Source organism: Mastacembelus armatus, chromosome 22, assembly GCF_900324485.2.
Source record: "Mastacembelus armatus chromosome 22, fMasArm1.2, whole genome shotgun sequence".
Lineage (NCBI taxonomy): Eukaryota > Metazoa > Chordata > Actinopteri > Synbranchiformes > Mastacembelidae > Mastacembelus > Mastacembelus armatus.
This window is the reverse complement of record NC_046654.1, coordinates 2,905,973-2,921,962: the sequence shown is the minus strand read 5'-3', so window position 1 is coordinate 2,921,962 and position 15,990 is coordinate 2,905,973. Positions and strand designations below refer to the sequence as shown.

The following is a 15,990-nucleotide window of genomic DNA, read 5'->3' as shown; positions in this document are numbered from 1 at the left end:
GCACTACCAAGCGGGTGTACGTTAAGTATTAATGTCAATAGATTAATTAGAGCTTGTAAACATGTTGACGTTTTACCAGACACAAACATATGTTTAAAAAAAACGTTAAGTATTTCTGATTTTTCATTAAATCAGAAAATGTGACACTCGTAGTCCGATCGCCTGACAGTCACGTGGAGGTCATGTGACAAACACGGAAACAGGTTTATTGAGCAGTGTTTCGTACAGCTAACATGGCGCCAACAAACCGCAAACTATGACTCCGTGTGGAAATAATTTCATTTGCGTGTTAGGCGTTTTGTTGTGTGTGTGTTTCCGTGTGTTTTCCTCGGTAACGGAGCAGCAGCGGACCGTGAGTCTGAACGGTAAATGGGGACTGTCAAGCTCCGATGGGTCCCTGTCTCTGACTGCACAGGTGCCCGGATGTGTCCACTCAGCTCTGCAGCAACAGGGATACATCCAGGTGGGACCAATATGAGCCTTTGACCCAATCTCATGTTTTAAGTGCTTTTACTGTTGCACATGAAAACAGTAAGAATGAGTATTTCTGAAATCCTGGCTTTGTCTAAATGTCAGCACATGATGTAACAGCAGGTGTCAGTAAGAACCTACATCAAACTTTGACTGTAGTGAAATAAAAATATCTTTATAAGCAGATTAAGCCTGAACACTTTTCTTGCAGGACCCATACTTCAGGTTCAACGATGTGTCTTATCAGTGGATTGCTCTTGACAACTGGACATACACGACCGTGTTTGCTGTCTCTGCCCAGCTCAGGTGAGTCCAACGATGCATTTAGTTTCTGAGAGTTTTCTGTGTGCGGATGCTGACTCACCTGTGTGTGCATGAACAGGGCCAGGCAGAAGGTGCTTCTTGTCTTTGATGGTGTCGACACTGTTGCATCAGTTTGGCTCAATGGAATCACTGTCGGAAAGACAGACAACATGTTTCGTAGATATGTATGTTAAGCATCAAATGAGCGGTTCTCAATGCACAGTACATGCGTTCTTCCACTGCAGTGTTTGTTTGTTTGCTCTCTTTAAAGTATGTCTTTTTCTGTGCAGGACTTCTCAGTAAGGGACCTGCTGAGGGACGGGGACAATGTGCTGAACGTCAGCTTGCTGTCTCCGGTTCTTTATGCGTCCGAGCAGAGAAAAGCTCATTCTGCCTACAGAGTTCCTCCTGAATGTCCCCCAGATGTCCAGAAAGGAGAATGTCACGTCAATTTCATAAGGAAAGTGAGTAGGTTTTGAGTCAAATAGGCACACCAGTCATGTCCCCACAATACCAGTCATGTCCCCACAATACCAGTCATGCCCTCGAGTTTGTTTTAAACAGATAAAGCAGAGAAAACAAAAGTTCAGATGCCAAAAATCAGGTTGAAATAAAAAAAATCGTAGATTTTTAATATTCACTCACTGTGTTTTGGTGCAGGAGCAAAGTTCCTTCAGTTGGGATTGGGGGCCTTCGTTTCCGACGATGGGACTGTGGAAGGACGTTCGACTGGAGGCGTTTGACATCCTGCAGCTTGTCCAGATTTCTTCTGTTCCTCTTTACAGTATGTTCCATCAACTGCATTTAAAAAGATTTTGATTACAAATGCAATAAAAAATAACTCTTAAACAGATAAACAGTCAATGATCGGTGTTAAAACTGACTAACACTGGGTTCTTCACTGCTGGCAGTTTGGGTAAAAGAACCCAAAGGAAACTAATCTGGTTCCCATTAAAAGTAAAAAAATATTCCCCAGTAAATGGGTTTTTATTTGTCTAATCCGTTTGTTTGTCCAGATTACAGCCGATCTCAGTGGACGGTCCAGGTTGAACTTCTTGTTGATGCTGTTGAGACAACTACAGGCCAGATCACACTGTCCATACCTGAACTGGACTCTGACCAGACCTTCCAGACAGAGTTTCTCTCTGGAAAGACCAAGAACATCTTCATCCTAAACATAAACACGGTACTCGATACAGTCCAGTCAGACTATTGTGTGTAGGAATGAGAGATTTTTAGGTTGTCTGTCATATCAATATAATATATTGCCTTTATTTTTAAAAACTATGTTGTTGTAAAACCTGCTTCCAGAGCGACCAGGTGAAGTTGTGGTGGCCCAATGGACACGGTGACCAACCCTTCTACCTGCTGACCCTCAGAGGTTTTCAGGATGGACTTTTAATCCTGAATACCGAATCTAAGGTCAGAGGTTAATACCTGTCTACTTTTACATTCCTTTCATATTATGTTTTTGTATTTGCTTAAATCAGCTTAAATCATTGCATTAAACCTGACATAGAAAAATCCAGTAACTTTTAAGTGGAGTCCAAGTGCTGATGAAATGTATCCTCCAGGTGTATTTTCGCACAGTGGAACTTGTTCAGGAGCCAGTCGTTGGGTCTCCAGGTCTGAGCTTTTATTTCCGCATCAATGGGAAACCAGTTTTCCTGAAAGGGTCCAACTGGATCCCAGCCCACTCCTTTCAGGACCAAGTCACCCCTGCTGTGTGAGTTTAGTTGGAAAAGCTTCTTTGCCTTTCATTCCTGAATGTTAACCACAAAATTATGACATTATTCTTGGAGACGTTTCTTCTCCTCTTTTTTCTCCTTCATTTCATCTGAGTCTTTGAATCCATAATGAGTTAAACTGGATCAGGATTTTTGACCTTTTCAGTTTATTCTTACTGGGTTTGTCCAATTTTACATACATGAATACTAAAACTACCTGCTCTCTGTTTGTCCTGCAGCCTAAAGAACTTGCTGCAGTCAGCGGTGGATGCCAACATGAACGCCCTCAGAGTGTGGGGGGGAGGGGTGTATGAGCAGGATCTGTTCTACAGCATTTGTGATGAGCTGGGAATCATGGTAACTGCTGTCATGCTAATGATTGCGTGATGCCACAGTGACTCATGGACATATTATAGAACAGACGGACCCTCACAGTGATAAATATGTGTCTTTAGGTTTGGCAGGACTTCATGTTTGCCTGTGCTACATATCCCACTGAGGACAGATTCATACAGACAGTAAGAGAAGAGGTCGTCCAACAGGTGAACACTGTATTTAAATCACTGATTTGTTTTTTTATAGTTCACTAAATGTCTGCATACTGTGGAGAAGCAAATGAAGAAGTACTTTTCATGCAGTGGTTCTATTTAAAATACATGAATGTGCAGTTTGTCTTATTGAGGTTTGTCTTATTGTGGCTCATCAGGTTCGGCGCCTCAAGTCTCACCCCTCTATAATAATTTGGAGTGGGAACAATGAAAACGAGGCGGCTCTGGCTACAGACTGGTTCAATATCCCAGCTCCTCAGAAGTCTACATACATCAAAGACTATGTGACGCTGTATGTGAACAACATAAGGAAGATTGTGCAAGAGGTGAGTGAAACAGTGATGCCACATTTTAGAAACCAGCCATATTACTGAAGAGTGTAGCCTTTAGTTTAGTCACTTATTTTCAACGTGCTTCATCTTCTAATCCAATTAAAAGTCAGTAGAAACAAAACGCTAAGAAGTGACAGCCTAATATTTTGCTTCAGGAGGACCAGAGTCGCCCATTTCTGGTCTCTAGTCCAACAAACGGTGCTGAATCGGAGCAGGAGGGATGGGTGGCAGCAAACCCTTATGACCCTCACTACGGGGACACTCATTTCTACAGCTACATTCTGGACTGCTGGGATTGGAGAACTTTCCCTCGAACACGTTTCGCCTCTGAATATGGTTTCCAGTCCTGGCCTTCCTTCTCCACCCTACAGCCGGTAACTGAATAAACCTATATTTAGTCTTTTATTTTCCTAGTTCATTTCACCTGCAAACTATTACTTAGCATAAGGATTGTCTCTCTGTTCTTTCTGTGTACAAACACTTTACAACTGCTGACTCCAACTACTGCTGCTTCCTGTGATATTAAGGTTAATAAACCTTACATGGTTCATAATCATATTCCATGAAACACCTTATTGTAACAGAGCGTAAGTATAATAAAACAGGAAGAGATAAAGGGAGGAAACCTGGGGAAGATAATACTGTAAAGATAAGTCTTATACGGTTATAAAATGGGCTTTTATTTTGGTGAAATATTTGCAGAATGTTACATTTGATGAAAACATGGCTATAATTATAATATATACTCAGAGCCCCCCCCCACACACACACACACTATATATTATATATTTTATAATGGTATAATTGTAATGTCCTACAACAGGGGACCATGCTTCACCCACCAAATTAATCATTAACAAATGTCATTAAAATTGGAACTAAACTTAACAAATTGATATATAATAATTATTACTACCGGTTCTAGTATTATGGGGTAAATAGCCATATAAGTATTATTACTACCGGTACTACTAGTATTGCAGTGTAATGGTGTTTTGTGTGTGTTGTGACCGTTCTCCAGCAGAATCTATTGCTTGAGCTTGAGCTTGGTTTAAATTACAATAAAAATATCCATCACATGTTCAGAGCTTAGTAAAGACCCTTATTGTTTTGCAGTCTGGGCACAAAGACAAATTTTTATCGGTCTGGTTTTGTGATGTTTCAGGTTTCCGTGAACGAAGACTGGAGCTACAACAGTAACTTCAGTTCCCATCGTCAGCACCATGAGGCGGGGAACCAGGAGATGTTACTGCAGGCTGCTTTTCACTTTCACCTGCCAAACTCCACGGAGCCTTTGAAGAGATTCACAGACACTCTCTACATCACCCAGGTACCACCAATTAATGTCTCAGCTAGAGGGGACAAGGTGTACAGAGGTACAGTGGCTTCAGCTATGGCTGAACAGGTGTCAAGATGTTTTTAGTACGCAGCTTTTATTATTAGGGAGAAAATATAACTTTTCATATTCTTATTTCAAGCCCACAGCTTTGAGTATTTCATCCAAATGTTTTTGGTATGTGAGGAATCAGCACTGACAACTTTCTGTGTCAGATCAGTATTTTGCTTTAAATACATAAAAAATGCATAATTTTAAAATGGTCTACCTTCCTGTACAACATCTAAACACTGCCTATATGTAGTCATGATCTTATTTGGTGTCCAGGTCATGCAGGCTCAGTGTGTGAAGACTCAGACAGAGTTTTATCAACGAAGTCGGAGTGAAATCATTGAGGGCAAAGGTCGCACTATGGGTGCTCTCTACTGGCAGCTCAATGATATTTGGCAGGCACCTTCCTGGTCGTCAGTCGGTGAGAGAACAGAGTGTTAGGCTGATCTGTTTCTGGCACTTTCATCATTGGGTTTTTGTATTTGAACTCCTGCATTCAACACTTTGTAGAGATTTGGCAATGAGAAGTATAAAATATAATCAAATAAAATAAATAGTAAAAATATAAAATATCCTTTTGGTTTGTGTGTGTGCGCAGAGTTTGGTGGGAAGTGGAAAATGCTGCATTATTTTGCACAGAGCTTTTTTTCGGCCGTCCTTCCTGTCGGGTTTGAGGATAACAACACGCTGCTCATCTACGCCGTCTCAGACCTGAATCAGGACCTGAAGCTCAGGGCTGTGGTGCGTTTTTAATGAACTCTGTCTTTGCATCACATCACTTTGACATGTGCATTTGTCCAGTGGACTCACAATTAATGCACAGTAGGTTTCAGTTTACTTTTATTCCCATTTCCTCACTTCCTTTGAGGTTCTTACTGAAATAAAGGTTTTTCTATACTGGAGTTAGAATAATTAATAATTTTGTTCAGCATTGCTCTGATACATCAGCAGAAACAGTTCTGTTGTTTTGTTGATCAGGTGACTGTGTATTCCTGGGCTGATCTGGATCCTGTGTGTACACTGAAGTCAGACCTGATCCTGGTTCCCGGAGGCAGTGCTGTGCCTATTTTTAAAGAGCCTGTCGCCACCCTGCTTGTAGGATGTGGGCGCTGCACCCGTCTCACCTGTCTGCTCACCTTTCACCTGGAGGACCCCAGCAGTGTCCAGCAGGGTCCCACCAACCATCACTTCCTGTGCTCACCCAAAGAGGCTCAAGGGCTCCAGAGACCAAACATTACAGTAAGTTTTAGTATTTTAGAGCTAGAAAATGAGATTCAGGAACCTGAGGAGTTCATAAAAATCTTTAGAGGCAACAAAACCAACATTTTCACACATATCAGAACATTTAAAATGCTCCTAACAGAAGCATAGAGAAATATTTAATATGGCTGTACAGCAGTAGATGGAACACAGTGAAACAGTGGCAGACAGAAACTGTGTGTGTGTGTGTCCTTACAGGCCAAGGTGCAGGAGGGTAAAAGCAGCTACACCGTTACCCTTCATTCAGCCTCCGTTGCTCCTTTTGTCTGGCTCGACGTGGGAAACATCCCTGGACGTTTCAGCTCCAACGGCTTCCTGATGGTTTCTAGAAACATGACGGTCAGTTTTAACGCGTGGCGTCCCACCAGTGTGGCCGAGCTCTCCAAATATCTCACCATCACATCTTTAAGGGACGTGTACTGACCTGAGATAAGCCAGAGTCCATGTTGAGGTGTACCAAAGTGCAGACTAAAGAGACAGAAAAACTGGTGACAATCATGTATCTGAGCTGAAGCTGCTAAATGTCCAGGTAAAGGGTCTTTTAGAGAAATGCTTGTAGGTTTTTGAATGTCAGAAGGATGTTGTTGGACTGTAGCTGATTTGTGCCATCTTCTATATGTTTGAACTAGTTTTCTGGCCAAACAAGGTAAAAACGTTTTTCTTGTTGAAGCAGAAAAGCCTCAGTAACAACAGTTATTCTGCTGTAAATTCCCCAACAATGGAGGTTATCTGGCTGAGTTAGAAACTCTTAGCAACTGGGGGACCCGCTGCATTTAATCACTGGCAGGAAACTCCAGGACACATCAGAGTTTCATTCACAGAAAACCCATCAGACAAAGGAATGAAAGGGCCACATGAACAAATGCTGTTTATCTAAGGTGCTTTCAGAATCACTGCGAAACATCTTAGTTTTCTTTAGTGATTGAAACGGATAAATAAATGAAGTGAAGCCAAATAGCAGAACTGTTTGATTTTCAGGCCATAATTTGTGTCTATTTAATAAAGACCCTCTTTAAATCTAAGATGTCTTCCAGTGATGAAGGAAGTTGCTGCTTTAGATGCAGTTTAATCCAGTGATTGTTTATTGTGCACTGAAAACTATTTTTGCATGTTTGCACTTTATTCAGACTCATTTTACATCATGGATGTGTTGTGTTACTTACAGTACTGTCCAAGTTCTCTGCTGTATTAGTTTGCATTGAATCACAACATGTATGTGAAGTGTCAGTCACTGCTCAGATCAATTCTATTTTCTCTCGAATGAATTAAACAGCAATAATAATAAAGTGTCAGCTGTAGGAATTTCCACAACCTGGCAACCCAAAGGTTTTTCTCTGTAGTTGTTTTTAACTGATTTATAAAGTATTAATAATCAATTAAAGTTTATTATTGAGGCCTTTTAGAATCTGCTAACCATCAAAGTGACACTTACATGTAAGGACCAAAATTATTACACTGGCTGGGCCAAATTCACAGAATAAGTATTTTTACTCTTAAAATACTTTAAGTACATATTGTTGCAAATACTAATGTACTTAAAGAAACAATTGAACGCAGGACTTTTACTTGTACTGAAGTACTTAGAAATGAACACTGCTGCTCCAGTAAACTCCCTTATTTGAACATTTTGGAGCTGTTCAGTACTTACACAGTTGTGTATACAGTTTGTCATTGCATCACACCCGCTCTTCCGATCTCTGCAGACCTTTGAGTCCTGCTGCATGCACCGTGCAGCGACACCCGGCTGCCGCCAGGCTGCGACACCCGGCGACTCACATCTACCAGTGTTTATAATCTTTTTTCCATTTCCAGCTGTTTCATAGATGAACTAACGCAGGTACAGATGTAAACCAGCCACACCGGATTATACACTCTGCATGATTTTTCCGTCCAATACAGTCACCACACACAAACAGGAGTGTGTGTGTGTGTGTGTGTGTGTGTGTGTGTGTGTGTGTGTGTGTGTGTGTGTGTGTGTGTGTGTGTGTGTGTGTGTGTGTGTGTTGCATACCAAGTGAGAAGTCACAAAGGAAAAAACACTGAAACAGTGCGTGCGCGCGGTCCCTCACCACCGTCTTTCCTCTGTATGGCTGATCTTTGAACCTGATCCGCCTCATCCAGTCCCGACAGACCTCAGGGTACTTCAGGGGGGACTACTACTACCAAAATAAATTGAACCAGCCTGGAAAAAAAACTGCAGGACTTACTCTGTGCCCCGCCGAGGAGGTGATCCTGGACTGCGCCGCGGATGTCCTGATGTTTGAGTGAAATGTTTTCAGATGCGCACAAGTAGCAGGTTTTCCACAGGACGAGAGTAACACTTAAACCTAATGATGTTTAACCTGAGGTGCTTTTTTACGTGTGTTTTGGCTTTTGTCACAACGTCCCAGAGTATAAACGTGATTGGACGGGATGGACAGAAGTTTTTGGAGAATATTTTACGCTATTATGGTGAAAACAAAACCATCTCAATGGAGAATCTGGAAGATTTGCTGCTGCTGGTCTCTGACAGACGAGCTGAGTCAATAACTGAGGAAAATCCACTGGCAAACCAAGATGTGAGCACATGTGACTATTTATTACCAGTTTAACATATTGATCAACATTTACTTATTATAGTTTTTTTTCAAATTGTTTTTATATCTGTAGCACATTTGTTTGACATATATTGATTAGACTTATTTCTGACTATTGATATGATCATTAATGACCGTTTTATTATGTGTCTTATTCTTACTGATCTCACTCATTGAACTTTTAGAGGTAATTCCTGCCTCTTAACGATCCTTTAATGCTCTAAGATAATATTTAAGTGTTTTCATGAATTATATAACCTTAAACTGTATAACCTTAAACTTTAAAGAATGGTCTTTTGATGATGCTTTGCCTTTTAAACTTCAGTGCTACATTCATGAATGAGTCATTAATGAGTCCTCTTTTATCACCAGCTAATAATAATAATAATAAATTTATATGGCACATTTAATTAACACTGATGCAATAAGATTCACAAAAGAAAGAAGACAGATGCGAGTAATTGGAAAAACATCCTGCAAAGCATCAGGAGGGTTTTTATAGACAAGAGAGCTTGATAAACAATAAAAAAGCTGTCTAATCATGTCTTTTGGCCCCTCAGTGTCCCTCAGCACAGCAGATCTTGTCCCACTTTGGGTTCAGTAATGTCAGCCAGCTGACTGTGGGACATCTGGGGAGGATCTGCCCTGCTGTGTTGACCCAGGTGCTGCTGCCCTCCTGCCCCTACACCGCCCTCCAGGCTCTGCCTCAGCTTGACTACAGTGGTGAGTTGCTTCATCCCAACTGCTGCATGTGTCTGTCGCTTATTTGTCCAGACCCCTGCAACTCAGATAGTTCCTGGTTCGTGGAGGTTTGTTGCCTCAGGTCACGTCTGGCAGTGCTTTTATGCAGAGTGACACAAATATTAGAGATTTACTGACAGTGATGATGTGGATGACTGAGTGTCTTTGAGACTGATTGGCTTAAGTTTCATTTTAAATCGAGGGTGAAATTTCCTCCCTTGCTTTCCTGTTTTGTTTCATTGTGAACCTCCTTGTAACACACCATGTAAAGCTGGTACAATAAAGTTTATTAGCCTTTAACTGTATTCACCATTAAATGAAACAGAAGCATATGTGTTAATTAAATGTCTTATTGTTGTGGCCTTGTATTCAGGTTTCCAAGTTGTTATTTTTGCAGTGCCGGTGCTGAGAGAGATACTACAAGAGATACTATATAAAAACAATAAAGATCTGGTACTTTCTAGGGCTTGTTAAGTTTGGAAATGTCATAGGATGTTTAAAAATGTCTTGTCTTAGTTTCTAAATGCTGACGCATTTCACACATCTCAGTTATCCTACTTTCTGATGTTTCTCAGTATGAGGAATCATTTTTATCTACATGACAGAACGGTTGGAAATCTCTTCAAATAAAATATAGCATTTGCAAGAAAGTATTATGGGGTCTTAGCGCCCTGGTGCAATTCAGTCCCAGAACCCCCCCTGACCCAAAAGAAGTCAAGCTGACCAACAGGCCTTTACCCACTCGTCAGCCAAATCACTTTTGTGTTCATGACACCTGATTATTTCCCAGTTATTACCTTCAGGTCTGTATCATCTCTGATAGTGTTTGTTTCTGTTGATTATCTGACCTCTGCAATGCTTTCTTGACCAATAATTGCCTTTTTATCTTCACCTCACCTGATTTTGAGTCGTGTAGAGTTTTACAAAGTGTTTCACCTTATCTGGACACTGCTCAATCCAAGGTTCATTGTTGAAACATTAAAGCACATTGGGCACCAACACTGTGTGCAGGAGATTGTGGCTTCTGAACGAGGCTTCACTGGGTTTTGACCCTGTTGATATACTTATTTGAGGACAGGACAAAGGTAGTTTAACTCTTCTGCTAATCTTATTATTTATATGTGCTGCACAAATGCTCAGCTATGAAATCTGTGTTTCAGCAACAAGCAAATATTGTCCAAGTATCTTTCTATTGTCTTCTCTCAGTGTCATGTGAGGCTTCAAATGTTCTCCCAGGTAAAAATAAAGTATTAGAACAAGACAGACTCATTTCTCTAAAACTATTTAGGTACCAATACCGAGGTGGTGTCTGTCGGTACGAAATGAGGTTGTCACACTGTCCTGGATTGACTCACAGAGCCACTGACTCATCCTCCTCCCTGTTGTTCACAGTGTTGTTCATGATGCAACTGTTTCCTCCCTGACCTTTTGAACTGAATTTTCCTTTTGCAAATAAATAGTGTTAATAGTCGTCTGCTGAGCTACATGCTGAGGAGGTCAGCTAACTGCAGCCTTATTCACCAACCCTTTTAGTGTTCATTAGTCACTAATGGCATATGGTTTTATGCTAAAGTTAGCTGTAAGCTGTCATGACTGTTTAATGCAATATCGCATTTCACAATGTTTTTATTTATAAAACATCTAGACATGGATGAAGCTATAGGAAACTATAGGATTGTAATGTTGACTAATAATGGTACAGTAATCTCTGTTTATTGTTTCTTTCCTGGCAGTGTGGGGTTATGGGTTTCTGGCCGTCACTGTGATCAACCTGGCGTCTCTGCTTGGGCTCCTGCTGATCCCCTTTACCAAAAAATCTTATTTTCCTAAAGTGCTGACATACTTCATTGGCCTGGCCATCGGGACACTCTTCTCCAATGCTGTGCTTCAACTTATACCAGAGGTTTGTGAGGGGTACAGTGGGTTTAATGGACACAATCAGCAAATCAAAAATTTGTGCATCACTGATGTTCTCCTGTTTATCCACAGGCCCTGGGGTTTGATCCCAAAACTGATAAGTATGTGCTAAATGCAGTTGGAATATTTGGTGGATTTTACTTCTTGTTTTTCATGGAGAAGGTGCTGAAAATGGCTCTGCGGTTAGATCATGAGGTAAGATAACAGCGCAGTAAGTGGCTTTGTTATGTGCTAAACATTTTTCTTTCCGTTGTATATTTATCAGTGAATTACCCCAGTTTATTGATTAACACACCAGGTATTTACTGTTAGCATGTAGTGCTAAATAGCGAATGTTAGAATGCTAACACACTGAACTGTGAATGTGGTGTCTTTCTGGTCCTTAGCATGGCCACAGCCACTTTACTCCTGCAGAGCCGCCTCAAGAAAACTCCCTCCACAATGGAGACATACTGGGGAAAACTGATGCTATCATTTTGACTAACATCACCACCATCGGCTCTGACAGGAGCAGCTCGGACACAGAACCTGCACATACAAATATGACAACTTCTCAGGTACCAAGTCACACTCAGGTCATCTATCACAGTATAACATACAGAGGCTGAATTAAATTGTACGAAGCCACTGAAGCAGTACTTTTATTATACACTGAAGTTTGCTGTTTGGTATTGATCACTGATCAGCTTCATGACCCCTGCATGACAATCAACCTTGTTCTCAGTCAGGTTTTATCTAATGATTAGCTCAGCTCTTAAAATAAGCTTGTCCTCCAGGAAATCTAATCTAAAGTGTTTGTGACACTGATAGTGATTTGGTGTCCGGCATATTCCACTATCACAGAGCAATTTATCAAAGACTGTAAATACATGATTGCATTTTAAACATCCGATCACTCATTAGGGTGTGGGTTCCATCATACGGCGTGCAACAAAACCCACAAAGTAATATCAGTAAAATATTATGTGATTCAAAATTGTGTCATCTAAGTTGAGGTGGTGGGAACTTGATCATGTGTGTGATTAAAAACAGGTTAGACAGACTCCACTGAACATACAAACACTCAACTACAAGCTGAATGCAAAAAAACCAAGTATGCCAGTGACCAATGCAAGAAACTAAAAATGATTATACCTGTGATTCTGCAAAAACACCACAGCTTTCTGAGTTTTAGTGAAATGGTGCAGATGTGGACAGTATTTCAAAATACTAAGAAAAATGAGCAGAGAATTATATCTTAATGTGAGTTGCACACACTTCTTTTGTTTTTCTGTGATTCCCCCTAATAGGCTGTTATCAGTGACAGGTGATTAGAGCTGCTGTTAATGTTTAACTGTCAAATCTTTTTGCGTCATATGGAGCAGTTTGGCTTTGAAGGGGTCAAAATGCGAAACAAGCAGACAGACCAGTGATACAGAGGCATATAGCAGGGAAACCGAGCTGAAAGCCTCAGATCCTTCCCCTCCTGACTTGAGCACAAAGACTCCTTGTTTGGCTGTGGCTGATAGAAGGGGCGTTTTGTCTCTCAGAGTATCTTCCGCCAAGGCCCAAATGCTCTGTTTGTGCCCAACTGCTCTCTGGTTTCCCATTAACAACATTTCTGCCATGATATTTGTAATTGAAGAGCTCATTTGTGATGCTGTTCACAAATTCAGTAGAAACTAACATTTCCTGTAGTTGATTTATTTTTTATTTTTTTGTGGACCAAGCTGGACATGCTTATTGTCAAAGTATGTTTCAGCCCTGCAGGCAGCATAGCTCCTTCACTGGCTTCAGAAGATGAATCCCACTGACTTGGTGTTCCGCTAGTTTACATCCCTGCCATGAGGTTATATGTTAACCTTCCTGTTGTCTTTGCGTTAATTTGACCCATTTTCAAAAGTTAATATGTGATAACTTTGGTTTTCTTCCATATAATTAACTAAAGGTGACATGGATGGTTCCCTACTATAAGTGTAAAATATATGTTAATATGTTGGAAACAAGTTCACTAAAAAGGCGCAACTAAAAAACTGGTGATCATTTTATACCTCATGCTTTATAAGCAGTCAGAACAGAACGGGTCACTTTGACCCAGGAGGGCAAAAGGTGTGTCGTGTTGTCTTCAAGTTTACTACACGCATTTGTCCTCCTTCCAGCCTCTGACAAGTTTATTCCTTAGCTGTAAACTGACCTGCAACGTAAGAAACTCATATCACAACAGCATTTAGCATTTAGCTCAAAGCTCCACTGAGCTGCCTGGTTGGCTCTAAACCTGTTTATATTTTCAAATATATTCACCAATGCCAAAAGTAAAATATTTAACTTTGTGCCTAATTTTCTTGAATGATTTGAACTTTGGGTTTTAGAGATGTCACACATGTCACTGTTTGCGTATGTTGTCACTGTAATCAAACAGTAGCATGTTGCCTTTAACCTGTTCCCTCACTATTCCAGGATATCCAGGTGTCTGGTGTGTTTTGTCACTGGCTGAGGGGCCAACGAATCACCAGCATCAAGACTGTGGCGTGGATGATAACTCTGAGTGACGCGCTGCACAACTTCATTGATGGTCTGGCTATTGGCGCCTCATTCACTGTGTCAGTACTGGCAGGGTTCAGCACATCTACTGCAATTGTATGTGAGGAGTTTCCCCATGAGCTGGGTGAGTGGTAATCAGTGTGAAGTCATGGATTATTTAACCTCTTCAATCCCAGTCATTACTTTTTTAAACCTCCAGAAAAGGAAAATAAACAGGGAAACAGTGTTTTACATCTTTTGAAACTAAAATGAAAAGAATCTATGATCTCTGTTGACCTCTAGTGACGAGCTACAGGATTGCACTAACAATGCATTTCTCTAACACACACTGTTATTAAATTTTCCTTATGCTTTGGTAAAGAAAAAGGGCATATCTCTTCAATCTGTGTACCTTCCATCAGTCCAAATTCTTGGTGGAAGATTTTTTGTGAATGCGAAATATTAAAAAAAGTTCTTTTAATGGAAGAGTTCTTTTAATTTGTTCCCTCTGCAGGAGACTTCGTGATCCTACTGAATGCTGGTATGAGCATCCCACAAGCAATTTTCTTCAACCTTCTTTCAGCAGCATCATGTTACTTTGGCTTAGTGTTTGGCATCCTGCTCGGGAGCAACTTTGCCCCCAATGCAATCTTTGCCATCGCAGGAGGAATGTTCCTGTATATTGCACTGGCAGACATGGTGAGTTAGAGGACATTATCCGAGGATACTGAAGAAATGTTATGTAATAGCTCCTCTTGCCTGAAGATGCCTTTGTTGGTTCTGATATGAGCAAATTTTTATGCTTTTGTTATAAAAACAATCAAGGCCTTGGAATCCAATGTCAGCTGTAATCAAGTTTAATCAAAATTGACTTTACTAACATTATTCTTTATTAACAAGCAATGATATATATATAATGTGTTACTCAGAAGGATAAAACTGGAGAGATATTACATGATTGTGGCCATGTTGACATGATTGTAGCTACAGAAACAACTGATTTACACTTCCTTTTGTACATTATAATTTCCTATTATGCTACCTGTTGAAAAATCAGACCATTATCCCTTAAAGAATTGAGTACAAGACAAATAACTGACTCTCTTTGTCTCAGTTTCCAGAGATGGATAGCATAGCACGAGAATATCAGCAGACTTCCACCAAGCTCATCTTCTTCCTGATCCAGAACGCAGGGCTGCTCACTGGGTTCACCATCATACTATTAATCACCATGTTTGCAGGGGAGATCAACCTGGGCTAAGAGAAGACAAATAAAAGAGAAACAAAAACTGAAAATAAAAATTGTTATGAGCAGCTTCTCTTTCTGTTCACAGCTTACCGAGCTGGGCAGGAAAGTGACTGTAATGTGAATGTTTTGTACAATCAAAACTATATGTTTAAAGGAAAAGTAATATTTGTATATGTTTTGACTATCAGTTTACTGTAATGTTTACTCCATAAAAAGGGAAAATCTTTACAATCATTTGATGTATGAAATCTAGTCAAATTTGTTTTAAGGAGACAATAAATTATTTTTTCAGTCTTTGTATATTTTGAAATAGCTCTGTTTATTGTACCTCAGGGGGGCTGTATTTTGAAGTATTTATTTATTTGAAGTAAATATTTTCTATTAGTGAGAACAGTTCTTTTTCAGTGTTGAATAGCTGTAGTGTTTTGTCTGTGTACACTCAGACTTGGTTGTGTATTAGGTATACCTAAGTAAAACTAGTTGTCTTATACAACAGTCCTATTTTAGAGGTGTTGATTCAACTATATAAATGTTTCAGAGGCTCCTACTTGTATTTGAATCCATTTAGTGGTTTTTATTTTCTGTCAGACTTTGATGACACTTGTCAGGCCTCTATATTTCATCATTTGGATTGCTGTTGGTCAAAATTCAACTCTCCTTACTGAAAGTATCTCAAAACACACACACAGAGAAAGAAAATCAATGTAGTTCAAAATACGTTTCAGGTTTTAAAATCATACCCTCAACTCGTAAACAATACATTCAACTGTAAAATAATAGGAGAATTATACAATTTTAAAAAAAAAAGCTTTTAGTAATAAAAAGAATAGGATGTTTTCCCCTAAAAAAATCAGATTTTTTTTCTCTATTTATGAATAAAACAAAATTTCTCTGTGGCTGTCAATCATCATTAAACGGAGTGGAAAATGCTGTGGTCCCTTTGCGTCCCGTAAATATGAACATCCAAGGAAAATAATCAA

At 40.0% G+C, this 15,990-nt stretch overlaps 2 protein-coding genes across 2 annotated transcripts; both read left to right on the top strand.

Annotated features, from left to right (window-relative positions):
- The first annotated feature begins 200 nt into the window (after positions 1–200).
- manba (mannosidase, beta A, lysosomal) lies at positions 201–7,348 on the top strand. The gene is made up of 17 exons (XM_026310473.1): positions 201–463; positions 683–777; positions 854–959; positions 1,065–1,238; positions 1,435–1,558; positions 1,791–1,960; positions 2,086–2,196; positions 2,349–2,500; positions 2,741–2,858; positions 2,957–3,043; positions 3,208–3,375; positions 3,537–3,755; positions 4,547–4,711; positions 5,045–5,189; positions 5,367–5,509; positions 5,747–6,007; positions 6,227–7,348. The coding sequence occupies exons 1-17, from the start codon at positions 257–259 to the stop codon at positions 6,449–6,451; spliced, it is 2,670 nt and encodes an 889-aa protein (XP_026166258.1). The 5' UTR covers positions 201–256; the 3' UTR covers positions 6,452–7,348.
- Positions 7,349–8,279: 931 nt separating this feature from the next.
- Positions 8,280–15,273, top strand: slc39a8 (solute carrier family 39 member 8). The gene is made up of 8 exons (XM_026304262.1): positions 8,280–8,586; positions 9,165–9,327; positions 11,079–11,248; positions 11,335–11,457; positions 11,649–11,819; positions 13,699–13,906; positions 14,276–14,460; positions 14,876–15,273. The coding sequence occupies exons 1-8, from the start codon at positions 8,359–8,361 to the stop codon at positions 15,020–15,022; spliced, it is 1,395 nt and encodes a 464-aa protein (XP_026160047.1). The 5' UTR covers positions 8,280–8,358; the 3' UTR covers positions 15,023–15,273.
- Positions 15,274–15,990: the final 717 nt, after the last annotated feature.

Bases quoted from the DNA above. Each gene is read 5' to 3' on its own strand.
- manba (XM_026310473.1), top strand. From the start codon at position 257: ATGACTCCGTGTGGAAATAATTTCATTTGCGTGTTAGGCGTTTTGTTG. The intron at 778-853 runs GTGAGTCCAACG...GTGCATGAACAG, and splicing joins GCTGTCTCTGCCCAGCTCAG to GGCCAGGCAGAAGGTGCTTC. The intron at 3,044-3,207 runs GTGAACACTGTA...GTGGCTCATCAG, and splicing joins GAGAAGAGGTCGTCCAACAG to GTTCGGCGCCTCAAGTCTCA.
- slc39a8 (XM_026304262.1), top strand. From the start codon at position 8,359: ATGATGTTTAACCTGAGGTGCTTTTTTACGTGTGTTTTGGCTTTTGTC. The intron at 9,328-11,078 runs GTGAGTTGCTTC...CTTTCCTGGCAG, and splicing joins GCCTCAGCTTGACTACAGTG to TGTGGGGTTATGGGTTTCTG. The intron at 11,820-13,698 runs GTACCAAGTCAC...TCACTATTCCAG, and splicing joins CAAATATGACAACTTCTCAG to GATATCCAGGTGTCTGGTGT.